Source organism: Perca fluviatilis, chromosome 5 (genome assembly GCF_010015445.1).
Source record: "Perca fluviatilis chromosome 5, GENO_Pfluv_1.0, whole genome shotgun sequence".
NCBI lineage: Eukaryota > Metazoa > Chordata > Actinopteri > Perciformes > Percidae > Perca > Perca fluviatilis.
This window is the reverse complement of record NC_053116.1, coordinates 21,650,403-21,674,597: the sequence shown is the minus strand read 5'-3', so window position 1 is coordinate 21,674,597 and position 24,195 is coordinate 21,650,403. Positions and strand designations below refer to the sequence as shown.

The window sequence follows — 24,195 nt, the reverse complement described above, 5'->3', positions numbered from 1 at the left end:
AGCATCATAGCAGACGGATGGCCTCTCCTACAGCCATATACAGCTTTGATGGTCCTCTAATGTGATTTTTCCTCTACCTGCCTGTCCCGCCCAATGTGCCTTTAGACAGTGACAGAGCTGAATTATTTATCTGTAGCTGTAGCAGCTGGTCCTGATATAGACGCACGCTCACACACCTTTGAGCCAAGATGCATGCCCTGATGTGGGGTTGCTCAGGCTGCAAAGTCAGGAATTTCCGATGAGGGTGTCCAATCACGCAAAGCTGTGCACAGACTTGTTGAATCTCACTTGCTATCCATGCTCCTTTTATCTCTTTTCTCACTCTCCTTCTAAACTTATTCCATAGTGTTATTCCAGCACTATTCTCCATATTAATTAACTGACATTTCATCACACCTGTTGCCTCTGATCCACTAATCAGATTAGTAATCATTTAGAATGTGTTTTGGGGCTTTATTAGATGCACTGATGTCTGGCTGCAAGACATCACATATCTTCAAACCATTGTAGCAAGAAACCAGAGAAGAAGAGCATTTTGTGTGTGTGTGTGTGTGTGTGTGTGTGTGTGTGTGTGTGTGTGTGTGTGTGTGTGTGTGTGTGTGTGTGTGTGTGTGTGTGTGTGTGTGTGTGTTTATATGTGGTTTGGTTGGGGGTTGCTGGGCCGGGCAAAAGCTCAGAGTTGAACAGGAGGAGAGTGGGACACACAATCCTGGCTGCATCTGGACAGATCGAGTATGCATGAAAAAGGGGGGGAGAGAGAGAGAGAAGGGGAGGAGAAAACTGGAAAGCAGACTGAGGGAAATGCACTACAGGGAAGCGTGAGGCAGAGAGAGAGAAAGCAACTGAGAGGAGAGGAGAAGGAGGCTGAACAAAAGGAACAGGCACTTGTTAGGTGATGTGTCAGTGGAAAAAAAGAAAGTAAGGCAGAGATTTGAGAAAATCCTTACAGCAGACACTTACAGTACTTCTCCTCTTGCAGCATTTCAAAGAGAAGCAGAGAGTGCGCCCAAAGAGGGGAAACAAAGAAAACGTAGCTGGCAATGCATCACTCGGCACAAGTCTTTTTTTTTTTTTATTGACTTATGTATTCAGCATTGACAACCGACCAGGGGGCTGAATGAGTAAAGAAGGTGCACCACACAATCTCAATCTTGTACATGCTGAGGCTCAAACACACACCTCAGCCAGCAGCACACACACAGGAGGAACAATGCAGCTCCAAGCTTCTACAGACACAGAGGAGAAGAAGGTGAGTACCTAAATGCTTGGAGCTTTTTTTGTTTGTTTGTTTTTCACCCAACAGTGTCTTAATCTGGGCACAACACAAAAGTACTGAAGAATTTAGAGCCTCAAAGGGCTGTTTTTATCTGGCACAGTCCAGACTTTAGTGTGACTGCCAGAGTGGTCCCAATGAGAGTAACAGAACAGTGCATTCCTCTTTGGTTGCTTTTGTTGCAGAGAACTGATCAAACACACTACAGTAGAAGAAGAAAGCGGAACAAAGACAGAATGAAAGACTGAAAAATAAAGAATGGAGATAGGTTAAAGTGAAAGAAAAAGATGTCACTGAGTTGAGGTGCATACCGCTCTGCAGCGCCGGGAGATGCTTGGTTGCTCTTTGGGCTGTTTCTCCACAGAAGAAGCTCTGTGTTAACAAAAGGCATTAGGGTGTTTCGGTCTTAAGGCTCTGTGGAGCTGTTGATGTGACCGCTAAGTGATGCTAAAGTCAGAGGTCTGTGTGGTTTACTTACATCTGCCAGAGCTCTCACCACATACTCGAGCTGACATGTTTCCAAAACTCACTAATTCTACTTCTATTAATCTAAATGACAATATCTATTATTTGCTGATCAGATTTTAGAGATTAAAGTGATTTGAACTAATAATGCAGGCAACACAGCCAATTTGAAAGACAATTGCTGATTTTCGACTTGAGCGAGTTTTGGAAAATCCCTCTTCAGTTGCATCACAATGCTCTGCTTCTATTTCATGAGGACATGTTTTGGAGAACATTTGGGTAAGAGGCCATAAAAGCTGCTGTCCAAAAAGGCTTGTTGGCAGCTGGGTGGTGTTTTTAACAGCTGAATAGACTGGATGGATCATAGCCGACCCACACCCAGAGTACTGTATGACTGGCTGGGAAGAACCCATGATTCATGTACAGTTACTCCACCAAGACCTGTTCAGCTCTTGTTAAACTTGATGATGGGTCACAGCATGGAAACCCACATACAGTATTTAACACACAACTATGCAGTTATGTTTGTTTGGAATGTGGGAGTTGGGGTAACATTAGGCAGGAGTTTAAAAGATTTGATAAAAAACATGAGTTGATTTTTTGTTGTCTTCAGCTGGCTATTGCATGGTCACTGCTGAGGTATTCATGCAGTTGCACAGAAAGTGTTCATTGACCAATGTCATTGCTCAATGTCCGCCCATCTCCTTCTATTTATCTGAATTCATAGCAGCAGTCCAGCCTACACTTTAGGCTGTTTCTGGGGAGAGAAATGGAGAGAGTCATGGAACGTGGAGTGGAAAGAGAGCCAAATGAGATAAGAATGTGCGATGTGAGAATGTCCGGCCTGGGCCTCTCTCTCTCTCTCTCTCTCTCTCTCTCTCTCTCTCTCTCTCTCTCTCTCTCTCTCTCTCTCTCTCTTTCTCTCTCTCTCTCTCTGGGCTTGTTCCCATTTCTCCCTCCCTTTCTCTTTCTATCTGTTCCAGTCCGTCGTCCTCTCGCACTCTCTCAATCATTAGCTCCTCCAGATGGTGTGTTTTTGTACAGTCCTGTCACCCAGCTAAATGTCTCGGGCCTCCTCCCCATTTCTTTCATTCTCTGTTTACCCTGTTTCTTTGCAGTTGCCGAGTAACATGCACCGTGCAGAAACTGTAATTGTTTTTTGAGTTATAAGAATAGTCATTTTAAGCGCTCTTTGTGTCTCCGTCACTCCTCAGGCCAGAGTCTTGAGCCATTTGTGTTTTAGATGAGACTACATGGCTCTGGGTGCAAGATAGCTTAAGGGAAATTTGGTGATTGGCCAAATTAAACGTAGGAATGAGCTGAATTTAGTCTGTCGTCTGTCGGGCTCTCCAAACCAACAGACTTGCATCAGACTTGGAGTACTCTCTGGAACATTCCCTCAGTGCCTTATGAATTCAAAACACACAGCATCATATTCATTTTGCTTGTCAGGCCAGGACTTTTGTTTTTCTTCATTCCTTTTGCCTACCCATACAGTGCCACATCATATTATACATTTTGCCTGCTTTAGCTGTAGACATAGTGCTAGACAATTGTCTGTGGTGGAAATCCACACCAGCCATTGACTCCGCACTAATGCTAAGGTCAATTAACAATGATCGCTAGATAAATGCAGCTTCAAACATAGACAAATAATTGGAACAGAGCCCTTTTAAATGGGTACATGCAGGGCCTTGTGTGTCTGGGGCAGAGTTTAAGTGTGCGGCTTAGCCACTGTCACGTTGGAGAGCTCTTAAAGCGAGCAAGTTAAATTTATACGAGGTGCTTAACACCATGTAGATGATGGACGTCCCAGCTGAAACAATTAACACAGGGACAGCATGAAACTACAACCTGGTCAGGATCAGAAGCCTGAGCTTGGGTAGGATGGAACCGGTGTCTCAGCTAGCAACACGCCGTCAACACTGTTGACCACAGTTTGTTGAACATAAAAACAAACATACAGCAAACACTGGACTAACACTGTAAACACTCAAGGCTGTTGACTTCTAGAGTACAGAACTGTAGAAGTGGTAAGTGAGTATGAATGTTAGCTTACAGATTCCTCTCTTTCTCTGTCATTTTCTCTGTCAGATGGATCCGGTGCAGAAGGCCGTGATCAACCACACTTTTGGAGTTCCACTGATCAAGACAAAGCGGCCAGTCATCTCCTGTAACGTCTGCCAGATCCGCTTCAACTCAGAGGTAAAAAAAAACATAAAATAAACCCAACACTTACACAAAAAAACTTTTTCTTTAGGAATGTGTTGGAGGGCTTTCTATCCTGTTTGCTCCCCCAAGTGCGTGTATTGACACAGTGGATGTGGTACATTTGTTTGGGCTGTGTTTTGGCAGTTTTGACCCCGTTGGAATTTAATTTGTTTCAAGACGGTGTGGAGCTAGTAGAAGCAATAATCACTGCAGCACAAAACCGAGAGAGCTGCTGCAGAAGCCGAGAGGGAGAATTAGGATTTTTGCCTGCATTTTCAAGGAGATTTTCTCTTGCCCATCAATGTTAACATAGCTTGATTTAAGATATTCAACATTTGGGAAGTTAATTTCACACAAGCACGCCATCAAGTAAGAATCTCTTTAAAATGAAGTGTTTTTTTTCATGCATTTGTATAATTCTATCAATTAATTTTAACAGCAGTTTTATCTGTTTCTCCATATGGTGTAGTTTATTTCTAAACTCATAATGGGAGTTTAATGGCACGTTATACCCATGGGCAACTTGCATATATGACTGATGAGAAATGAAAGAAAACAAAAATCATATGGAAGTGTTTTATTTTTAGTTATGCAAACCCATTCTCATTCTTTTCTTCTTGCTGTGGACGAATCAGACAGACACATGACAACATCAGTGCCAAATGTCATGTGCGCAGAGTATAATTTGGCTGTGATGCTCTGTATTCAGTGGTGCAGACTTCAGGGCCAGGGCGTACATCCATCCATAATACACAACATTAAGGAGTGGACCGGTGCTATATATACTCCTCAGGTCTACAATCATGGTTTCCATGTGGTCAGGGAGCTGCAGGGCTGTAATCTTGAGCCTACTTTTTGCAGAGTTCTCTGCTGTATATCTTCATAGGCGCAGGAAGCAGTTAGACAAAGATGTTTATATGATGAAATACTTTGAGCCCCACAGCTAGCGGTCAAATAGAGGCTTCTTTAGTAAAGACATGTCCTGATGGATAAAGGTAAGCTATACAGTGAATCTGAATAATTTAAATATTTAACTAAATGGTTAAACTATGGTTTTAATGACAGAAAAAAAAGAAAGAAGAAGAGAAGCACCTAATTTGTCCATACTGTATTTTTGCCATCACATCCAGCCTAAAATTATAACCAAAACAAGCAAATGACTGTAGGTTGAGCAATTCTCACTGGAAAGTGTGCAAAGTAGGGTAATAAATACTGTGTATTGCAGTAGGCTGCACTTTACCTTTTTTTCTATTACTTCTGATATTTGCCATTTTTTGGCGTGAACCTAAGAATGATATCTGGCCAGGTATGCCCCTCCTCCTTACAGTACAATTAATACTATGAATAATTTTATTTTCCGTTTCTTTAACCAGGTAAAAATCTCTTAAGATTTAAATCTTAATTTCAAGAGATGCCGTGCCAAGAGGGCCGCAAAAAACATTGTTACAACAATAAACTGACTAATATAACTGTCACAAGCTACAAAAGAATGTAGAAAATATCTGGTGAGCATGCCATAAAAGAGTTTAGACCAGTTACTGTAAGATGCATACAGGTATGATTTTCTATCTCTAAAATAAAGATCTAAAATAAAGAAAGATGAATAAATGTGAAAGCATAGCATTTGGCCATGTCATGTTTATTTGTACACGTGTGAGAGGTAACAATTGGTGACTCCTACTGCAACCTTGGTCTATCTTCTGGCTTCCGACAGATAAAAGACATACAAATACACACATGTACACATGTAAATCCTCAGGATTATGATATGCAGGACTGCACCACCTCTCTGCTGTCATTGTCACTTTTGCTTCCAGTGTACACAAGCAAAAAGGCACACACTGCAGTATATCAGCAATGTCAAACTTGCAGCAGGCTGTGTGTAATTGGTGCTGTCCTGCACTTGGCTGGAGAAAAACTGTCCTTTATATCCCCATAGAATGACTCCCCACCCACGCTGTTCTCTTTTGCATACTGTCAAGTCAGGATGAGTATTTCATGGGTGAAGAAATACAGCGGGAAACATTATGAAGAATCCTGTGCCGCATTCCCTGCCTCATTTTTCCAGTCCGGGGCTATGTCTTGATAGAGAAAGATTATTTTGCCCTTGATGTTGACATTTCTCTGTTTTTATCTTACATCTGGGAGTTGATTGGGTTGTTTAGGTCAAAAAAAGCGATTGGGCTTACCATGTAATGTCATAATGAATGTATTTGTCTTCAAAGGATCTAGTTCTGCCTTCCTGCTCGCGCCCCATGCTCCCCTTATTTCGCGCATCATTTTGCCATCATTCATGCATCCCGGTTTGATCTTTCTCTCTGTGCCTCTTTCTTTCTCTGCCTGTCTCTCTCTCTCTCTCCCCCTCTTTCTATCTGTCTCCGTCTCCCATACTGCATTATTTACAGTGTGGAAATGCCTAAAATTGCCTGCCACTACTTATTATAAGATGCATTCGTCAAGGGCATGGATTAATGTCTGGCTCTGACAGCCCCAGTGCATCTTGGGAAAGTGGGAGAGAGGAGACTTGGAGGGGAAGGAGATGAGATGAGGAAAGGATCGGGGAAGGGTTTGTGCCCCACAGTCCCTGGGTCGTGTGATGGCGTGAGGTGTTAAATAGTAGTTTATGCACAATAACCTTGGTGGCGTGCTGCATTAGTGACATCATAGGCTCTGTAGTGCTGCATTGACCAGCGTCACTGCTGCAGCAAGACTATAGGCTGATATACATCCCTTATTCTCTTCTCTTTCCCCCGCCCCTCTCACTCTGTTTTTTTGCTTGTTTACTGTCCCAGTCTATATATTATTTTCTCTCACTTTGATCTTCCTCTCTTTTTTTCCTCTAACTCTTTTCCTCTATGTCTCATCTGGAGCTGCAGCCATACTGTAACATCACAGCTTTCCCTTCAGAATGATAGTCATGCTGGAAAGCATTTGCTCAGTTTGAACCCTCTGCATAATTAATCACAGGCTGATGTCATGAAGCTTTTCCTCTCTTGTCTCTTTTATATCATTCCCATTCTCAGTCCAGCTCTTTACATCATGTCTTGTAGTTCTGTATCCATATATCCTTCATCTTCCCTTGACTATCTTTACCTTCTCTTCATCCAGGACCTTACACTAATACTCAGCTGCTTGGCAATTGATCCTCTTGGCTTGGTTAGAGAGGTTAAGGGAGCCTGCTCTGTGGCGGCCTGCCATGCACCACCTATATCCTTCTATCTCCTCTCATTCCTTCTTTTATCTGTGATCAGATCCCACTTTGCACCCACAGCTCTCTCCACCTTGATCTACAGACTTTGCTAAAGCAGCTTCTTAAGACCCCTTTGACACAATATAGTTACAGAGAGTCTGCTATATCTAGAGCCCAGTTTGTCATCATGATTTACAAGAAACATGTGATCTTCTAAATCACTACAGCCACTGCCTCGGTTTACTGTGCCAGCACACATTATGGATGCCATCAGGCACACACATACAGCAAACATACACAAGCGGCCTACAAACATGCCCCCTGCCAATCTATCCCCACTCCTGAACCTGTGGTCAGTGTGATGTCCCAAGCCTTTCAGCACCTATGGCAGCTGCCAGACGCTCTTTAAGACCATCTCTCTCCCTGGCAACTAACTGTAATTCAGCCACTTAATAATCATCTTCATCACTGGCCCCTCGATAGCACATGACATAACATCTGCTCAGACAACCTACTTGTGGAGACAGCAGGGAGCTATCTGACTCAAGTGCCACACTGATTTGATGTGTCTCTATCAGTAAGGAGCCTTTTGTGCTTTTAATTGTGGGACACTTAAACCATGATAGAGGGGAGATAAAGAACGGGTGAACAGATGGCAAATAGTATTACATGAATACCCCCTGCCCACCTATGTTTGTGTGTCTGTGTTTCAAACTTACCATACTGTGAAGCTAGACTGCTGGCGACAGCTCAGTATAACCCTGCATCTCATCTGCCATGTTGTCCCAGACCCACATAGCTCTGTGCAGACACACAAACATACACAGACTAGAGACAGACCCCCCCCCTGGTAGTCTCCTGACAAATGACTCGCCTCTGTTGTTTACTCTCTGAACAAACATATTAGCTAGTAGCTAGCCTTTCATCAGGAGATTAGCCACACTAGCTTCTGTAATAGATCTCTGTGCCATTTTTTTTCTTTGTTGGAATGCAGGATGATCTCCAGTCCCTGAAAACCTCCACACTCTGCATCCCCATTTTATCTTTCTATGAGATATTACAGACAGGGTCTTAGCTGGCATGTACTAGCTATATACATATGTATAAGTCTGGGATTTCACAAGAGCCTGACCCTGTTCAGTGAGCAGCTGAAGGCGATCACAGAATTTATGACGTATGCCAGCCTCCAACTGATAATGTGTACTGTAATAATGTGCGTGTGTTGTAGAAGGAAGGGGAGTGTCAGGGCGGGACTTATGAGCCCTCCAGGCAGATAGTGTGGCATCTCACTGACCCCGAGTTCAACTCCCCTTGGTATGTCTGTCAGCATGGTTGTAGAAATAAAAGCTGGATCCAAGTACTGTCACATTGTACGTATGTAGAGGATGTATGTCAAAACTTTGAGCTGAGCAGTTATGCCCAATGTAGACAAACGGATGATCCGGAGATGTTTTGTTAGACTCAATGTACTGCAGGATAATCTATTGCTAATTTGAAAACCTATAAGACAATAAGATGACTAAATAACAAGGGGGCAGGTCTATGTCTTGAATGTCTCCATCACTGCATCTTTTTGTTCCCAAGCTTGTAATCCATAACCTGCCTGCTGTCTGTGGCTCCAGTCCCCAGAGTATATTAAATAACATGTGATCACAATGACATGTGTGTGCAGTGCTATGGTGTGGTGTCACAGTGAGTCTAATCCAACCTGCAATGTTTTATTCACCTGTTGGTGTAAACTTACAACATGCACTTTTTTTTGTTGCTTCATGTTCTCCTATAGAGCCAGGCAGAAGCCCATTACAAAGGAAACCGGCATGCCAGGAGAATCAAGGGCATCGAGACCTCTAAGAGTCGCCCTCAGGAGGGGGATAAGCATCATACTGTGCCCCCCACCTCCTCCCCTTCGCCGCCCGGAGTCCCTGGCACTGCACCAGACAGCGAGCCCAGCAAAGCGGGTGAGACAGCAGAAAATATTATCAGGACTAGAAACAGAGAAAGTGCATGTGCGAATTTTGAGATAATCATTTCAATCCATGCAGGATGTTTAGAGGCTTATCATACAGCTGGAAAATGAAATGGAAGATATGCAAGAATAACAAAGGCATTTAATCACTGTGGCTTTGCAGTGTTTTGTTTTTCTTGTGAGCATCTCAGCTCTCTGTGTGGTCTGATGTGGTTGCAGCAGAGCTTATGGTCAACAACACAGTCACACAAACCTCATGAACTATTTGCACTTTGACAGTCGTGTCTCATATTCTTTCTTTCTAAAACTGTTAGGTGCCAGGACCTTAGACTAGACTTTGACCTTAGACAGTTTGATTATCTGCTTTATTTGGAGATCGCAGTGATAGTTATAGTGAATTTGAATTCAGAATACTGAGAAAGTAACTTTAAAAGTGGGACATAGATGAAGCAAATTACATTAAGAAATCAAAGCAGTGGGTCCAAGTCTGTCTGAATGCAGCTACAATTAGTAAGTTCTGGCAAATGCTTAATGAAAACAGCTGATGATCAGATGACTTAAGTAAAGTAGGTTTATAGAAAAATTCATCTTAAAACAGAAGTCTGACCCCATTTTCCAATAGATTAAAAAGCCCAAATTAAAACGCTAGCACACATTTAACCAAATATATAATATTCAACAGTGGTGAAAAGTAACTGAGTACATTTACTCAAGAACTGCATACAATTTTGAGAAATTTGTACTTTATTTGTGTATTTCCATTTTATTTTTCTACTCCACTACATCTCAGAGGGAAATATTGCACTTTTTACCCCATTACATTTATTTGACAGCGTTATTTAATTTGCAAGTTTAGATTAATACAAAATAAAAATAAACTAATACATTATTATATATTATACATGTTCAATACCTAGCAATATATACAGGAATTGAAATTATCTTCACCTTTACCAGTTGCCTAATTAAAGTCATGTACACATTAATGCCTCAATAATTAGGATCTAATAATATAATACAATTTTCTGAAATGGGCCATTCTGTGTAATGATTACTTTTACTTCTGGTACTTCAAGTATATTTTGGTGCTGATACTTTATATCACTGAAGTAATATTTTGAATGCATACATTTCCTTGTAACAGTCCAACAACAACAGTGTTGTTTTGAGTGTACATATGCATCAATGCTTTGTTCAGCTCAGCTCTGTTAAACTGGGATGGTGTCTATCTATTTACACTCAGAGCAGAAACATGGTGGTTTCTTGGCATCTTTTCAAAGAACACCACTGTGGTGTGCATATATTTGTGTATGTTGCACACTCCTGAGTGAGTTATTGAGAAGATGAAACATCATCTGCCACAGAGTCAAAATAGACCATGTTGCCTGAGCTCTGGGTGGTAGCAATGAGTGCTAAGACTGATTAAGAAAAATAAAGATGACTCCATTGTGAAAGAGTTTGACCAGAATCTAAGCCAGCATCTGAAAGGACAGAGACAGCCGATGATCTGACTTTAATGAAGAGTAATTCCCTACTACGTCCGCTACTCGTCCGCTACTCGTCAGTGTCATTCGTTGGCGAGCCCGCTCTCTATGTTATAGTTCAGGTTTTAAAAGGTGTATTTACAAAATGTTGTGTTATGGGAAACAAGAAAACGTCTCTTTAACCAAACTCACTAGGAATCTGTCTTCCAAAATGTTTGTCTCCAGCGTGTGTGGCCTGTAGCGTCTTCTTGAAGCTCTCCGCCTCTACTTCCTGAATCAATTCCTCAATCCATTTCCACACACCTGTAATGGCTGGGTTAAATCAGATCAACAACACCACACCCTCCTCATGTGCCATGTCAGCTAACCACGCCCCCTTCTTTAAAGAAACGTGGCTGATTTCATAACACCACTGTCCTTGAATCAAACATGAGGCTGAATAGACCAGCCATGTTTTGGTGACATTTACAAAGGTTTCTGTAGCTGACTGTTTACCAGATATTTCCACCTTATTGACGGGAGGGCAGAGCAAACATGATAAATGAATGAAAAGATGAAACACAAGTACAATAAAGGCCAAAATGCAACACACCAGAGCAAAGACATTAGCATTTCACTGTCTTAGACTCTGCATAAAAATAACACTTAAGATATTTTTCTAGCTGATCCCAGAGTAGTAAGAGGGCCAGTCCTTTCCACTCTCCTTTCCTCATGGGGGATATGAGATCAGCTCCAGGCCTGTCGCCATTAGTGAGACTTCATGGGGCGAACTCCAAAAGCATGAGAAGCCAAAACAAGCCTGCCATGACGAGATATGAAAGTAGCAACATGTGAAAGAATGCCTTTTTCCATCCAAGCCTCTTTCTCGTGACCCTGGAACCCTTTCTCTTCCTGGTCGGCCTCTACGCTTGCTTGTTTGTGAGTGAATGACTGTGTGTGTGTAGTATGCATGTCCTCAGCGTGATCCTGTCCCATTGCTTCGTGGTAGGTGGAAAGATCTCAGGCAGCTGTGCGTGGCCTTAACTGGGAAAGCAGCGTCTGGAGGACGGACACTGGTTTGGTCTGTGGACACTAACATGGGTCACTCTAGGGCAGATACTCTGAAACTGACAAACACACATAGGCTGTAATGCATTCACACACATACACAAACAATGTGGTCAGGCACATGCAAGCACAAAGATGGAAGGACGAGGAGATTTCCCACAGTGCAAATCTATTACAACACGGAGCAGCATTTGTTGTTGACTGAGTGATTTTTCCTGTGAATGGTTCATTTGTTGATCTGGGATTTTACGCAATATGACAGTCTTCTGAGACATTCAGATATGATACAGTCAAAGTACAGTCTAGTATTGGTATGATGACCTTCTCTTTTATACTGCATCACTTCTCCTTAACATATCAAATGCAGTCAGCAGTGATGGCCGTAATCAGGACATATTGAGCCCTTGCTGAAGGATAAAACAGTTGAAAGGTCAGTTATTGCAGTGCTGTTACCTTACGGCTCTCAGAACAGGTCACAAGGTTTCTGTACAGAGATGCCCTGCAAAGAGGGGGCCATTGGCTTTGGAGGATTTTGCCTGGTAAAGTGAGGGTTTGGCTGAGTGATTGAGAGACAGCTGTCTACTTGGAGAGAAACTCTTCTCTTCCCTCCCTCCTTCCCCGGCTGTCTGACACTCCCACTCTATTGAAGGACACTGTTAAATCCACCCTGATATTATGGCTCTCTTTAAGTCCACACAAAAACTCTCACAGGCACACACACACCCAAGGTCAATTAAACAGATGACTTTCATGTGAGGGCTAGGGTTTCATGGCTATGAGGTGACTATAGTATTGAGTTACAAAGACCTGAAAGGCTTTTCATGCACTGTCTATATTTGTTGTTAGTCTTGAAGTTTTCTGGGGATTTTGTTATCTGAAGTGAGATATTTGACTAAATCAACCTGAAATAATTAACATAGGTATCTAATACACATAATTGTGTGTGTGTGTGTGTGTGTGTGTGTGTGTGTGTGTGTGTGTGTGTGTGTGTGTGTGTGTGTGTGTGTGTGTGTGTGTGTGTGTGTGTGTGTGTGTGTGTGTGTGTGTGACTCAGAGTTAGGCTGCAGGCCAGACTGGAAAAAAGGCACCCAACTGCATTATCAATGAGGCTCGGCTCTCGTAGGGCAAGCATTGGGTTTCTTAACTCGTTAAACATTAAGAATGGGCATCATACCCACACAGTCAATACACCAGTCCTCTTAAACCTCCTGTTTTTTTTGCTGGAACAGAGTCTCACAATACTTAAGACTCACAATCACAATAATGCAACACTCTGTAATCTGTTTACCTTGGTTTAAATTGCACCACTTTCATTCGACATTTGAAATAAACAAAGCATATCCAACACTGCACTATGTTCCACCTACACCTAGGATTGTTTATGGCAATAACGCTGTTGTTCTGCTTTCAGCTTTACATTTTATTTAACAGCAAAAAGCTTATTTGTTGTCTGGTTCCCGACCCTATGGGATCACTTACATTCTCATTTGCTTACATAGGCACTCCTTAATACACTGCCTTCCACACTAATTCCACAATCAGATATGTTTTACATTTCCAAGAAGCTATCGCTGACTAGACAAAATGTCACACTCAAGGAATAAGTATGAACTTTGACTCTTGCAGCAAACAACGGAAGTGGTTTTGGTCTGAATCTTAATGAGTCTGTATTAAATCTCACGGCTTTATCAACAAAAAATCTCCCCATGGAATGCATACTATACATAGCTTTAATTTCCTGAGGTGGATTAAGGCAATGCAGACACACCAGGCTATAGTGTAAAGCATCTGGACTGAGTTATCTCCCTCTGCTGACCTTTCCCAGTGAATAATGCCTTCTTCTGTTTGGCTATGAGGCCAGCTAGCAGGGAAGAAGGTCAGTTAACTCCCTTATCAATGTTTAATTAAACTTAAAGTATATCCCTAGATTCAAATAATTCTGACAGTGGGATTCTCAGGGCAAGAAAAATACAGCAATTTGTCTTCGCTACTCTGAGAGAATAGCAAATCTAAAATGAATGTTTCATGCTTTTCATTTTAGTCAGTAAATATGACATAAACAAACACTTTGCTGCTCAGTGAGATACATAATTTTGGGTTGCTGAGACAGACAGTGAATAACTGTGGTTATGGAGGCCCCGAGGGGTTAGCCTCAAGCTGAATTTGTTGTAAGGGGGATGAGTGTAGGAGGCATTTACTGTGGTATGAGGTGAAACAGTGACTGGATGTGATGATTTGGTAAAGCAAACCTCCAGGCCATCATCAATCATGAAATCTCTCATTACTATTTGGCCAACCACCTCTATTCTTCCCACTTGATTTTAACTCAAATCACATGTTGGACACTGTGGATTAGGGGTTTGTTTGTCGACATTGTAATGAAACTGTGTGTCTGTGTACGTGCCTGTGTGTGGGCAAAATTCAACAACAGTACTAGAGAGAACTACTTTAGCTTCTCTATCTTTCTGCCGCCATGCACTTGTAGGTACAAGCACTGCAATCAACCTAACCATCTCAGGCAGCGGTGTAGCAAAGTAAGGATATTGTGAGTCACAAACCTCTCCATTAGAGCACTACCCCTCACACTGTACTTTGATCCAGACCTGGTTTATGGACTTCTCAATGCCATAAAGAGTCAGAGTAAGAATTTTTTTCTTTTTATCAAAACATCTGTTTGACAAACGCTTTGTGCAGCCAGCAGCCTTGCAGCTGGAAACTTACCATATGGAAAGAGAGGGAATTTTGATCTTGGAAAGCAGTGGAATGGAAAGCACTCACAATGGCATCTTCATCAGAGATGATGCAATCGAGTAGCCACAGCAACTATACATTACACAAATGATTCTGTAGTCACATAAGACTCACAGGGTGAAACAAAAACATAAATATATCACGACCCCTATGGACTCTGCCATGTGACAAAATGACAAAGCATGTGGTAATCCTTAAAAGGATATTGAGCTGTTAAAGTCAATATTTGTTTTCTTCCCAGAAATACTCCATGGTATCCCTTTAATACCATAATCTTGTGGGGCTTTTCCATTGCATGCCCTCAGCGCTACATCCTGTGGAGTTTGGACGAGGGCCTGCTGGTCCCTGCTGATGGGGAGAGTTCTGAATACCCCACCCAAATTTAGAGGGTCTTTTTCAGCCAACACCCATTGCTTAGTGAATACTGAAGGCATTGCATATGGGAGTGGTTTACCAGAGACATGTGTATGGAAATGTATTTATAAAACATGTTCTGTGATGGAAAAAGAAAAAGTCACCGTCATGCAATTTTAAATATGCAACAATAAAAAATTAAGATACAGAGAGCTAACAGAAGGAAAGTAAGCAGAGAGTGAGAGGATTGCTTACTTAATATTTCCTTTGCCCTGGTGACAAAGCAAGTGCAATTTTGCTTTAAACCCAGCCAAAAACAACAGGTGTGAGTCAAAGCATGCACAGGCTGTGGTATCTGTTTCCTATTTCTCCCTTCAAGAAACATTTCAATAAGATGAGGCCACATCAGTGAAAGATAAAAGAAGAAGAAAGAAGAAGAAAACTTCAATAAGTCTAAAAACATATGCCCTTGGCTTTATATGGGACATAGGTTTTCCTCCTCTGATTCACTTTCTTGTAACTCAAATTAAAAGGAACTCTTTTTAACCAATTATGGCCTATAGGCTACAGTATAGGAAATAAAAAGCACTTCAGTCTTTAAGCGCTTTATGTTGGTTTGTCTGATCTACGCAGCAGGCAGTGCTATCCACATTCGACTGGGAGTGGTGAGCGATGTGGTTTAACATAGCAGAGAGTTTATGTCAGGGGTACTTTGCTACACTGCTGAGTTTAAAGACAATGAAGTCAATAGTAAAACACTTTATTGTTTGAGTTATGTACTTTTTGGACCACAAAAAAGTGATGTGATCTTTCTCCATATGGCATTTATTCTATTTCTTTGTTTGTTTCTCTTTTTGTTTTTGCAGATGAAACACGGCCTCTGTCACAGTTAAACAGTCCCCTGCTGGTCCCAGGGCCGCTGCTGGCCCCAGGGCCGCTGCTGGCCCCGGGGCCCCTTCTCCCTCTTACAACCCCGCCTACCCCACCCATAGACTCCCCCATCCCCTCGGTGTGCCCCCTTCTGCCCACCCACACTCCTCCAATGATCCCCCCTTCCTCATCCTCCCCAGGCTGCGGCACTGGCAGCGCCAGCTCAGAGCAACCCGGATCTGGACCCCCAGTTTCAGGAGCTGCCGGCACCACGGCCTCCAGCCCGGCCAATCCAGAGACAGAGGAGGACAAGGCCAAGAAGCTGCTGTACTGCTCACTGTGCAAGGTGGCTGTCAATTCCTTGTCACAGCTGGAGGCCCACAACAAAGGTGGGTTCTGCGTTGATATTGCTCAGCTTCTGCACACTCTGAAATTCGCTGGTAAGCAAACCATGTGGGATTAACTTTGATGTTCTTGGATATTCTGTTGATGAAATATGAGTTTCTGGAGATGGAACCTTTCTGTGGTTGAATTCTTCTCTGCTCAAACCACACTGTTGTTGTTGTTGTTGTTGTTGTTGTTTTTGCTGCTGGAAACAAAATGTCTCACTCATGTGTCAGAGGAATTTTGCCAAAAAAGACCCATATAGCAACTTCTAAATATTATGACATTCTATTTAAAAAATACTCTAAAAGTGTAAATAATGTGCAATGGCTGTAAATGTAATAATGCATTTCTAGATGATGAGAAGACATTAGTGGCCTCAGAGAAAACCAAAAACTGGTCAGTTTAAGAGACGAAATTCATTGAAAAACAACATTCACAACTACTGCTTTGAAAATAATTTGACATATTCGCATTTTGGAAAATAAGATATTTTCTTCATCAACAATATTACATATTGTAACTGAAGATTTGTAGTTATGTAATAACACTTCCTATTAAATGATCAGTTAAATTACATTTATAAGTCAACATTTTATATATATATATATATATATATATATATATATATATATATATATATAGGCATTGTGTGTGTGTGTGGGTGGGTGTTTCTGTGTGTGTGTGTGTGTGCCCACACTCTCATGCAGCACTCTGCTAACACACTCCACTTTCTTCACACATACAAGACATGATTATAAAAAAAAAAAATACTCTCCCCCACTTAAAGATTCATCATGTCTTATCATTTGCAGAACGCAGCATAAAAACGGCTCTCCATAGCCTGAAGCCTTCCACTTGAAAAGGTTGCAGAGGAGGATGGTTAAGGCGGGTAACCACTGCATGAGGGAATAAGAGAAAAATATGTTATGTGGCTGAGCTTACCACAATACCAGCCTCAACGTTCTGCCAGACAGCTTTCACACATGACAACACTTTCTTAGGGCTCCAAATACCCCTGAGGTGCACACTGTCTGCTTTAATCCTTTATTCCCTACCGACTTAGCTCTCCCTGTGACCATTTGTCTCTGTGAGGACAGTTTGTATCTGCTGAACTCCTCTCTTAATTATTTATACACTCTCCTACACAGAAGAAAAAACTACAGAGACACAGACATTGAGGGACTGACCCCACATCAGTGTAACTGTATCCCATTTACCTTGAGTAATGTTTGGCGAGCCAGCTCAGCCAGACATTAAAGCAGCCAACAAATACCTCTTACAGTTGGATACAGTATTACAGTAATCAATAAAAGTGCAATCACGGCCACCATTATGGTTGGATTAACCTCTGGAAGGCTTTTGGAATTTGTGCTTTATCAGGCGCCTATTAATTGTTTATCCGTCTAACAACTACTGCAATACATTTGTGTTACATATGCCTACTAGCGTGATTACGACATACATACAAATTTAAGTATAAAAGGAGATCACACACATACTACAGCTTCTAAACATGCCCCTGAGTCACAGCCTGCTGTCAGCTACTTGGCTCCAAAGTTCAACCGCTGAATGACAGAGTTGAAACAGTTGAAACTCTATGAGGGAAACAATCTGGAAACAATCACCCTCACTCATTCTCAAAATCAAAACTGTGCATGTTAGCGGGGTTCAAAAAATAAGAGCATATGTCATGCAGACACATGAGCAGCATGCGTGTCACGGAATGAACAGCAATAAAAAAAAATAATGATGTTTATGTAATGTTATTTCAACCGTTTTCTGTTAACCCATTTCCTATTTCTTAGTTTTCAAATGTGACTTGTCTGCTTGTGTGTTGGTTTACACTATGAGTCAACCTTAGCACTGGGCCATCCATTGTCAGACCAAAATAGAACAAAGGCAAAAACAGACAACCCAAGAGCACATTTTCTGGCCACGAGCGAAATCCGTCATTCCAGCCCTTTCCTCCCCAATGGAACCCACAGCCTCTATGTTCCCCACCAGCCACCCTACCCTGACCATTACTCTCTCTTCTGTAACCTTAACTCTGTTCAAAGGGATTTCAGACTGAGTGACTCAAAGGTAGAGCCAAAGACAGTGGGATGCTTTACTTTGTGAGCAGAGAGGCAAAGGGGTCGATGGGGGGGCATGACTAAACGTTTTCAGCCAAGAACAAAATGTGTGATTATTTAATGAGAAAGTATTCTGGTACACTCTATGGTGTGCTGCTTTGCAGACCACTTGAAAGGGAAAATAATGTGCAAGAGCACCTTTCTGTATGCTGTCTGCTTTGCAAATTCAGCCCCCTGGAGTGGGATTTGTTCAAATTAAGAAAATACTGCATATAGAAATACTTCATGTAAATGTATGAAATATGAATCCCCACAGTTTAGAATCTCTTGTAAATTCCTTTTTTCAGCTGGTGGACATCTTTTATTGACAACATCTGACAGAATATAATTTTTGAATTGCTGAATATGTAAGAATATGTTTTTATTCTGCCTGGAATCATGATTGTATTAATAGCAGGGCGTTGGGTGGACTCTGAGGAATCTGACAATTACGAGCCATGAGTTCATATGTACATTTTTACTACTTGGTATTGCCAAGAAAAACATCTGTTGTGTTTTTTATGTAATTGGTTTGTGTGTAGTGTAACATACCAATCTGTAATGAAACAAGGGCCCCTTTTTTGATTGCTCAGCAGTATGAATGATGTGTTATACAGCATAAACCTCATTCAGAATCCGATAATAGAATAAATATCTGGATTTTTACCCAGTATGACAAAAGGCAGAAAGAAAAATAGTAAAATAGTGCAATTTCATCACATACAGTATATGAATATTTAGTGAAGCAGTAAAAAGTGCAGGTGTCATGATCAGCGGAGCAAATGTCTGACTGCAAATCCATCCTAAGACCAGACAAACCGGCCTTAAATTTCAAAATGTAGACATTTGCAGTCAAAATGACTGATCTTGACAGTGAGGGTTCAGTGGTCCAGCGCTGTCATTGCATCATAATATAATTTACTAATATAATTTACTACAGTGCACACTGTATGATTGTATCTCACCAACTCCACTGATCAAACACTATCAACCAGTTATTGTAATATTCACATTGGAGAGGGCTTTGAGTTCATCATTCAGCTGTACAGCTGTCTGACTGCAGCCCTCTAGTGGTAACAACTTACCACTACAACTTTATACAGCGACATGCTCTGTATGTTGTGCGTATGTGGCCAATTATTTGGAGAATCAAGCCAGTGGTACATTTCTTTCTTTCTTCTCTCTTCTCTCTTTCTTTTCTTTCATACCCTGATATTTGTCACTGTCACTGTTTCTCCAACTCACTGTTCTGAGTTAAAGAGAAACACTGTCAAGCGGCATGACTCATATGTTATAAATAGTGATGCACATCGGCACTGTATTAGTTCATTTTATTCTATTAGCTTCTAAATATGTAATTTCATCTTGGTTAATGGCATTGCTGACCTGTGTTTTTGTTTGTGTGTGTGTGTGTGTGTCTGCCTGCCTGCAGGTACCAAACACAAAACTATCTTAGAGGCACGGAGTGGGCTGGGCCCCATCAAGGCATATCCTCGCCTGGGCCCCAAGCCCATTGGAGAGCAGGGAGGGGGGCCGGTGGACCCCAACACTCAGGAACGAACCTTCCACTGTGAGATCTGCAATGTGCGGGTCAACTCTGAACTGCAACTCAAACAGGTAGGAGGGAGAAATGCCTTTTCATCCAACAATTGGATTTAATAGTTATCTGTAAAATACTTTGCATACAATATTACTTTTTGTAATTACCATAATTATTTAATAATGGAAGACATTCTCAGGTCAAAAACAGTCCAGAGTCTCCAGAGTCTAAGATATATATTCAGTATGTTGTGTCCATTTTGATGGTTTAAACCTTTTTATATCAAATTGCCCAAAAATAACATGGATGCATAATGTATGTTGTATGGAACCCATATAACAATCTTCGCAGGTACAATTAATGATTTCTTTCATTGAATTGTGGGTGTTTTATTCAATTTTATAGGTTATTCACTCAACATCCTCTGATCTTGACTATTAGTCAAAAAAATAGGTTTCATTTCATTTAAATTAGGTTTAATCGCCATGAATTTAAAAAAGTGTTGAGAAAAGTGACAAAAACATGTTTGTGAAGTGTCAAAAACATTGGAAAAAGTGCCAAAAAAATTTCATTTTCAAATTTGACCCAGAAGGACAACACATTCATGGTGGATGGGAAGAAAACACAAGGGTTAATATGGTAATCATTTTCACTTAGGGGAAGTGAGAATAATTTGTCTTCCTGTTTTCTTTCCTTTTCAGCATATATCAAGTCGAAGGCACCGGGACGGCATGGCGGGCAAGCCTAACCCCCTCCTCAGCCGACACAAGAAGCACAGGGGAGCTGATCTGACGGTAACCTTTCAAGTTTCTCTGTTGAATTCTAACTTCTTCTGTGACACAGTCAGTCACAGGTTACATAGACAGTGATAATTGAGAACATGAGGTCTGCATGCCTTGGAGTGGTTAGAGTGTGTTTATTTGATCCCAACAAAAGCCTGCCTGTTTTTGGCTGTGACCTCTTTCTGAAAATATTACCTCAATTGGACTGAAACCTCTGCATTATGATAGATCAAAAGAGTCTGGAGAGGAAAGTCTATTTATGTTTCCCCTCCATGTGTTGACCTTCTGGAACTAATCATGTTATCCCTCTCTCTCTTGTCTTGTGTCTCTCTGTGCACCTCCTTCTGTTTGCAGTCTTCTTTGACCTTCTCCAAGGATCTCACCAAAGCTTTGGGTGCAGGGCTCTTGCCCAGCCCCTTGGCTGTTGCTGCAGCAATGGCTGCTGCAGCTTCCTCAAACCATCTGGCTCTCCGTGCAGCAGCTCCTGGGCACCACCCGCACCATCACCTATTACAAGGCCCGCCTCTTAGCCACGCCATCCTGAGACCCGCCCCCGGGCCTATCCGCACCACCCACGGGCAAATCCTCTTCTCCCCTTACTGACACATCACCCTCTGACTTCGGCCAGTCAGGAACAGCCACTCCAAAAGCACACTGTGAAGATACAAACATGATCAACAAACAGCAATTGATAGGGGGGAAATTCCAACCATTTAAATATTGAACTGAGAGAAGCAAGGGAAAGGAGCAGCGGAGAGGAGTCAAAGTATATGTCTTTCTTCCCTTTACCTGAAACTCTCCCTACATTTCAAAGACTTCTGAATGATCTGCAGATGGACTGAGCAGAGGAGAGCTTTTCATTATGCATTGAACTCCCTTGTACATCTCTCACCTCCCCTGGTCCCTCTCCCTTGCACTGTGGCCCTGCCATGGCCGCCTCGATAGCTACAGAAGAAACACATGCACACCGTACTAGAAAGATTAAACCACATGTAGTGTTACATAATTATTCTGTGCCAGGTTGGTTTTCTCCTGTCATCACGGCTCAAAGTGTTCTACTCATCCTATGCACCTCAAAAACCAAGACAATAATGTTATGTCAGTAGGGTAGCTGCTTCAATCAGTCTTTGCTGTATGCACCACATGTAGCTGTGGCAGCCTCCACGGTACAGTACACGTCCCCTTCTGCGCTGAAGGCCAGCAACTCTTCAGTTTGTGACACTAGGTCTTCGCTATATACAACATAACTTAGGTTGACAGGGAGGTCGTAGCCATCTGAACATGTCTGATGGTGGTGGTGGTGGTGGTGGTGGTGGGGGTTAGGAGAACAGAAAAGTAACTGTGGGGGATTGCACTCCCCTTTCATTTCCTGAGACGCTGAGGTGAGAGGAGGGCTGGCACAGGTCAGTAGATTGACCCCAGGCAGCATGCAGACACACACAGGCCAAAACAAATCTGTGTTTTAAAATAGACTGCACCAACAAAAGTTGCTACAGGGCACATCTGCCAAAGTCTATATCAGTCAAAGAAGGGCCTCACTAAAGGGGAACGAGGATGGGAGAAACAGCAGAAGTCACACATTGGTACATACTGTACTGCTGTATTTGATACATGATCCCTATCTTAGATTGTTTTTTTGATGGCAATAATCTGTTCTTTAAATTACAGTATTGAGCAATACTGAAGAGAGCATAGTTCATATGTATTGTGAGGTGAGATTTCTTAAGCCATCAAAAAGAAAGCTGTCAACATCCTCACATCGCCGTGGTCTTTATTCGCAGGCTGATTCACTGTGTAGGTGGGGCGGTATGACTTAGGTGCGACCCTGTGTACTGATGTATTTATGTTGTTTCTGCATGCAGCCTGACAATAAGATCCTGCAGGGTCAGGCTTCTGCGTCATTGGGTTGAACTCTTCCATTGCTGCCCAATCCTCCTCCCCACCTCCCCCATCTCCAATAGTTCATATGAGTCTATAGCAGAGGGCACATCGACACTGGCAACCATAATGTTCAAAGGGAACAAATTAAAAAGAGGAAGATGAAAGCCAAATACATTCTTGGAGAAATTATCTTGAGCTGGAGCGACAACCGAGCCAGAACAAGACGACCAGCTCGAGGCATCAACCGATTCTTCCCGTCTTACAACTGAAAGCCATGAAACGCACCATGATTTTGACTTTTACAAAGACTGGTGAGCACTTAGTTTTGTTTGGTTTGGACTGTTGGTTAGCATTTATATCACACATAGAAATAGGAAACACAATAAAAATATTTTTGTAGGTAGACAATGTTAAAAACTGCCTCCATGAAGGGATAAGAAGAAGGGTTGAATTGTTAGATGGTGGATTATATAAGGGTTGACTAAGACAGACTGACATACAGTACAAGCAGACCTATTGACTCAGTGGGGAGCCACAAAAGCTAAGCTAAGCAGACCTTTCTTGCTCGACAGCTTAATCACCTTTTTCTGAACAAGATGTACACTGTGCCCTTTCATTGAGAAGCAATGAGCTCTAATGTCTTACCTTTGTCTGAATATTGCAATGCAATGAGCAATTTTTATCAGAGTGACTTGTTATCATTGTGACATGTTGTCTGGAGTCATGTGTAAACTGGGAGCACGCCAGCTGACAGACTTTTCTGTTCTTTCATGAGGAGTAAAACCCTTCAAAGGGATTGAGAGAGGGACAGAGAGAGCCAGAGGTGTAGCTGGGCTTAGGGACCGACCCTTCATATTAAAGGGCCTTTTTACTATGGTAATCTCTGTTTGGGAAACAGGGTACAATGCCTGGTATCAAGGGATTAAAGCTAGAATTGTTCAACAGGTTTATTTCTTTGTTGGACTTACTGAGTTGAATTGTTTTTTGTTTTTTTGTGTGTGTGAGAAATGTATTAAAGTAAAAATCTTGAGGAACATTATCAATGCCATTACTTAAAGAAGAAGCTGGCTTGGTGTCAGCTTCCACCGTTGTGCTCTTTTTTTGTTGCTGAACAAAACCTTCTTTGCAGAGTTCATTTTGTGAGTGAGATACTATTCCAGGATCCGTGCTCTCCTTCCTGTTGGTGTGTGTGTATACATATGTATTCTAGTGTGTGTCGGGGCCTGCTCTCTCCCCACTTCCCACCAATCAGTCAGAGGCAACCTGGAGTTGAAGTGGCCTAACACAATAACGGAGACAACAACCTGCACTTGTTTGGTTTGGAAAAACTGATCAATCATCCTCCATCATTCTAGATTCTCGATCAATGACTCAACCAAATCAAAGTGGTGCAATCTTGTCCCTGGTAGGTCAGTCAAGTAGTAGCACCACAGATATGTTCATACTGTGGTAATTCCCACTAATCCATCCTCATTACACATATGGGAAATAGATGTTAGATTCCTATTTTCTGGGCAGGTATTTCATGTTAGCTGTGTTTAGGTTAATAGCCTTAGCCTTATTCTGCCCTCAGCCTCAGAGAGAGAGAGAGAGAGAGAGCTGGAGAGGCTATCTTGTAATTTTGTCTTGCCAATAAAGTTATTTTTGAATTTCATTGTCAGAGGGGACAAAGAGTTTGTATGGCGAATTGTAGCAATACCTGACTCATTCTGGCTACTCTTGTTTATTGCAATAAGAAAATTAAACAATAAATGTGTATGTGAGTGAAACATTATATGTAATTTAAATGAAAAAGAAACTTTATGGTAAATACTAATGGTATCAAGAGAAACCATGGTGGGAAAAAAGTAAATGTCAATAAATCATTAAATGAAACAAATGTC

General features: G+C 41.8%; 1 protein-coding gene across 7 annotated transcripts in view; it reads left to right on the top strand.

Moving 5' to 3' along the window:
- The window catches only part of znf385a (zinc finger protein 385A), a 65,000-nt gene extending 40,805 nt beyond the window's left edge, over positions 1-24,195 (top strand). For 6 of the 7 annotated variants that reach the window (XM_039801667.1, XM_039801670.1, XM_039801668.1 and 3 more), the window contains exons 3-8: positions 3,833-3,943; positions 8,923-9,097; positions 15,608-16,000; positions 19,542-19,726; positions 20,351-20,443; positions 20,786-24,195. In XM_039801667.1, coding sequence (XP_039657601.1) covers positions 3,833-3,943; positions 8,923-9,097; positions 15,608-16,000; positions 19,542-19,726; positions 20,351-20,443; positions 20,786-21,034 — 1,206 coding nt within the window. In that variant the 3' untranslated portion in view covers positions 21,035-24,195. Of the gene's footprint in view, positions 1-805; positions 1,250-3,832; positions 3,944-8,922; positions 9,098-15,607; positions 16,001-19,541; positions 19,727-20,350; positions 20,444-20,785 lie in introns of those variants that run through there. The other variant, XM_039801671.1, reaches the window with a different exon arrangement.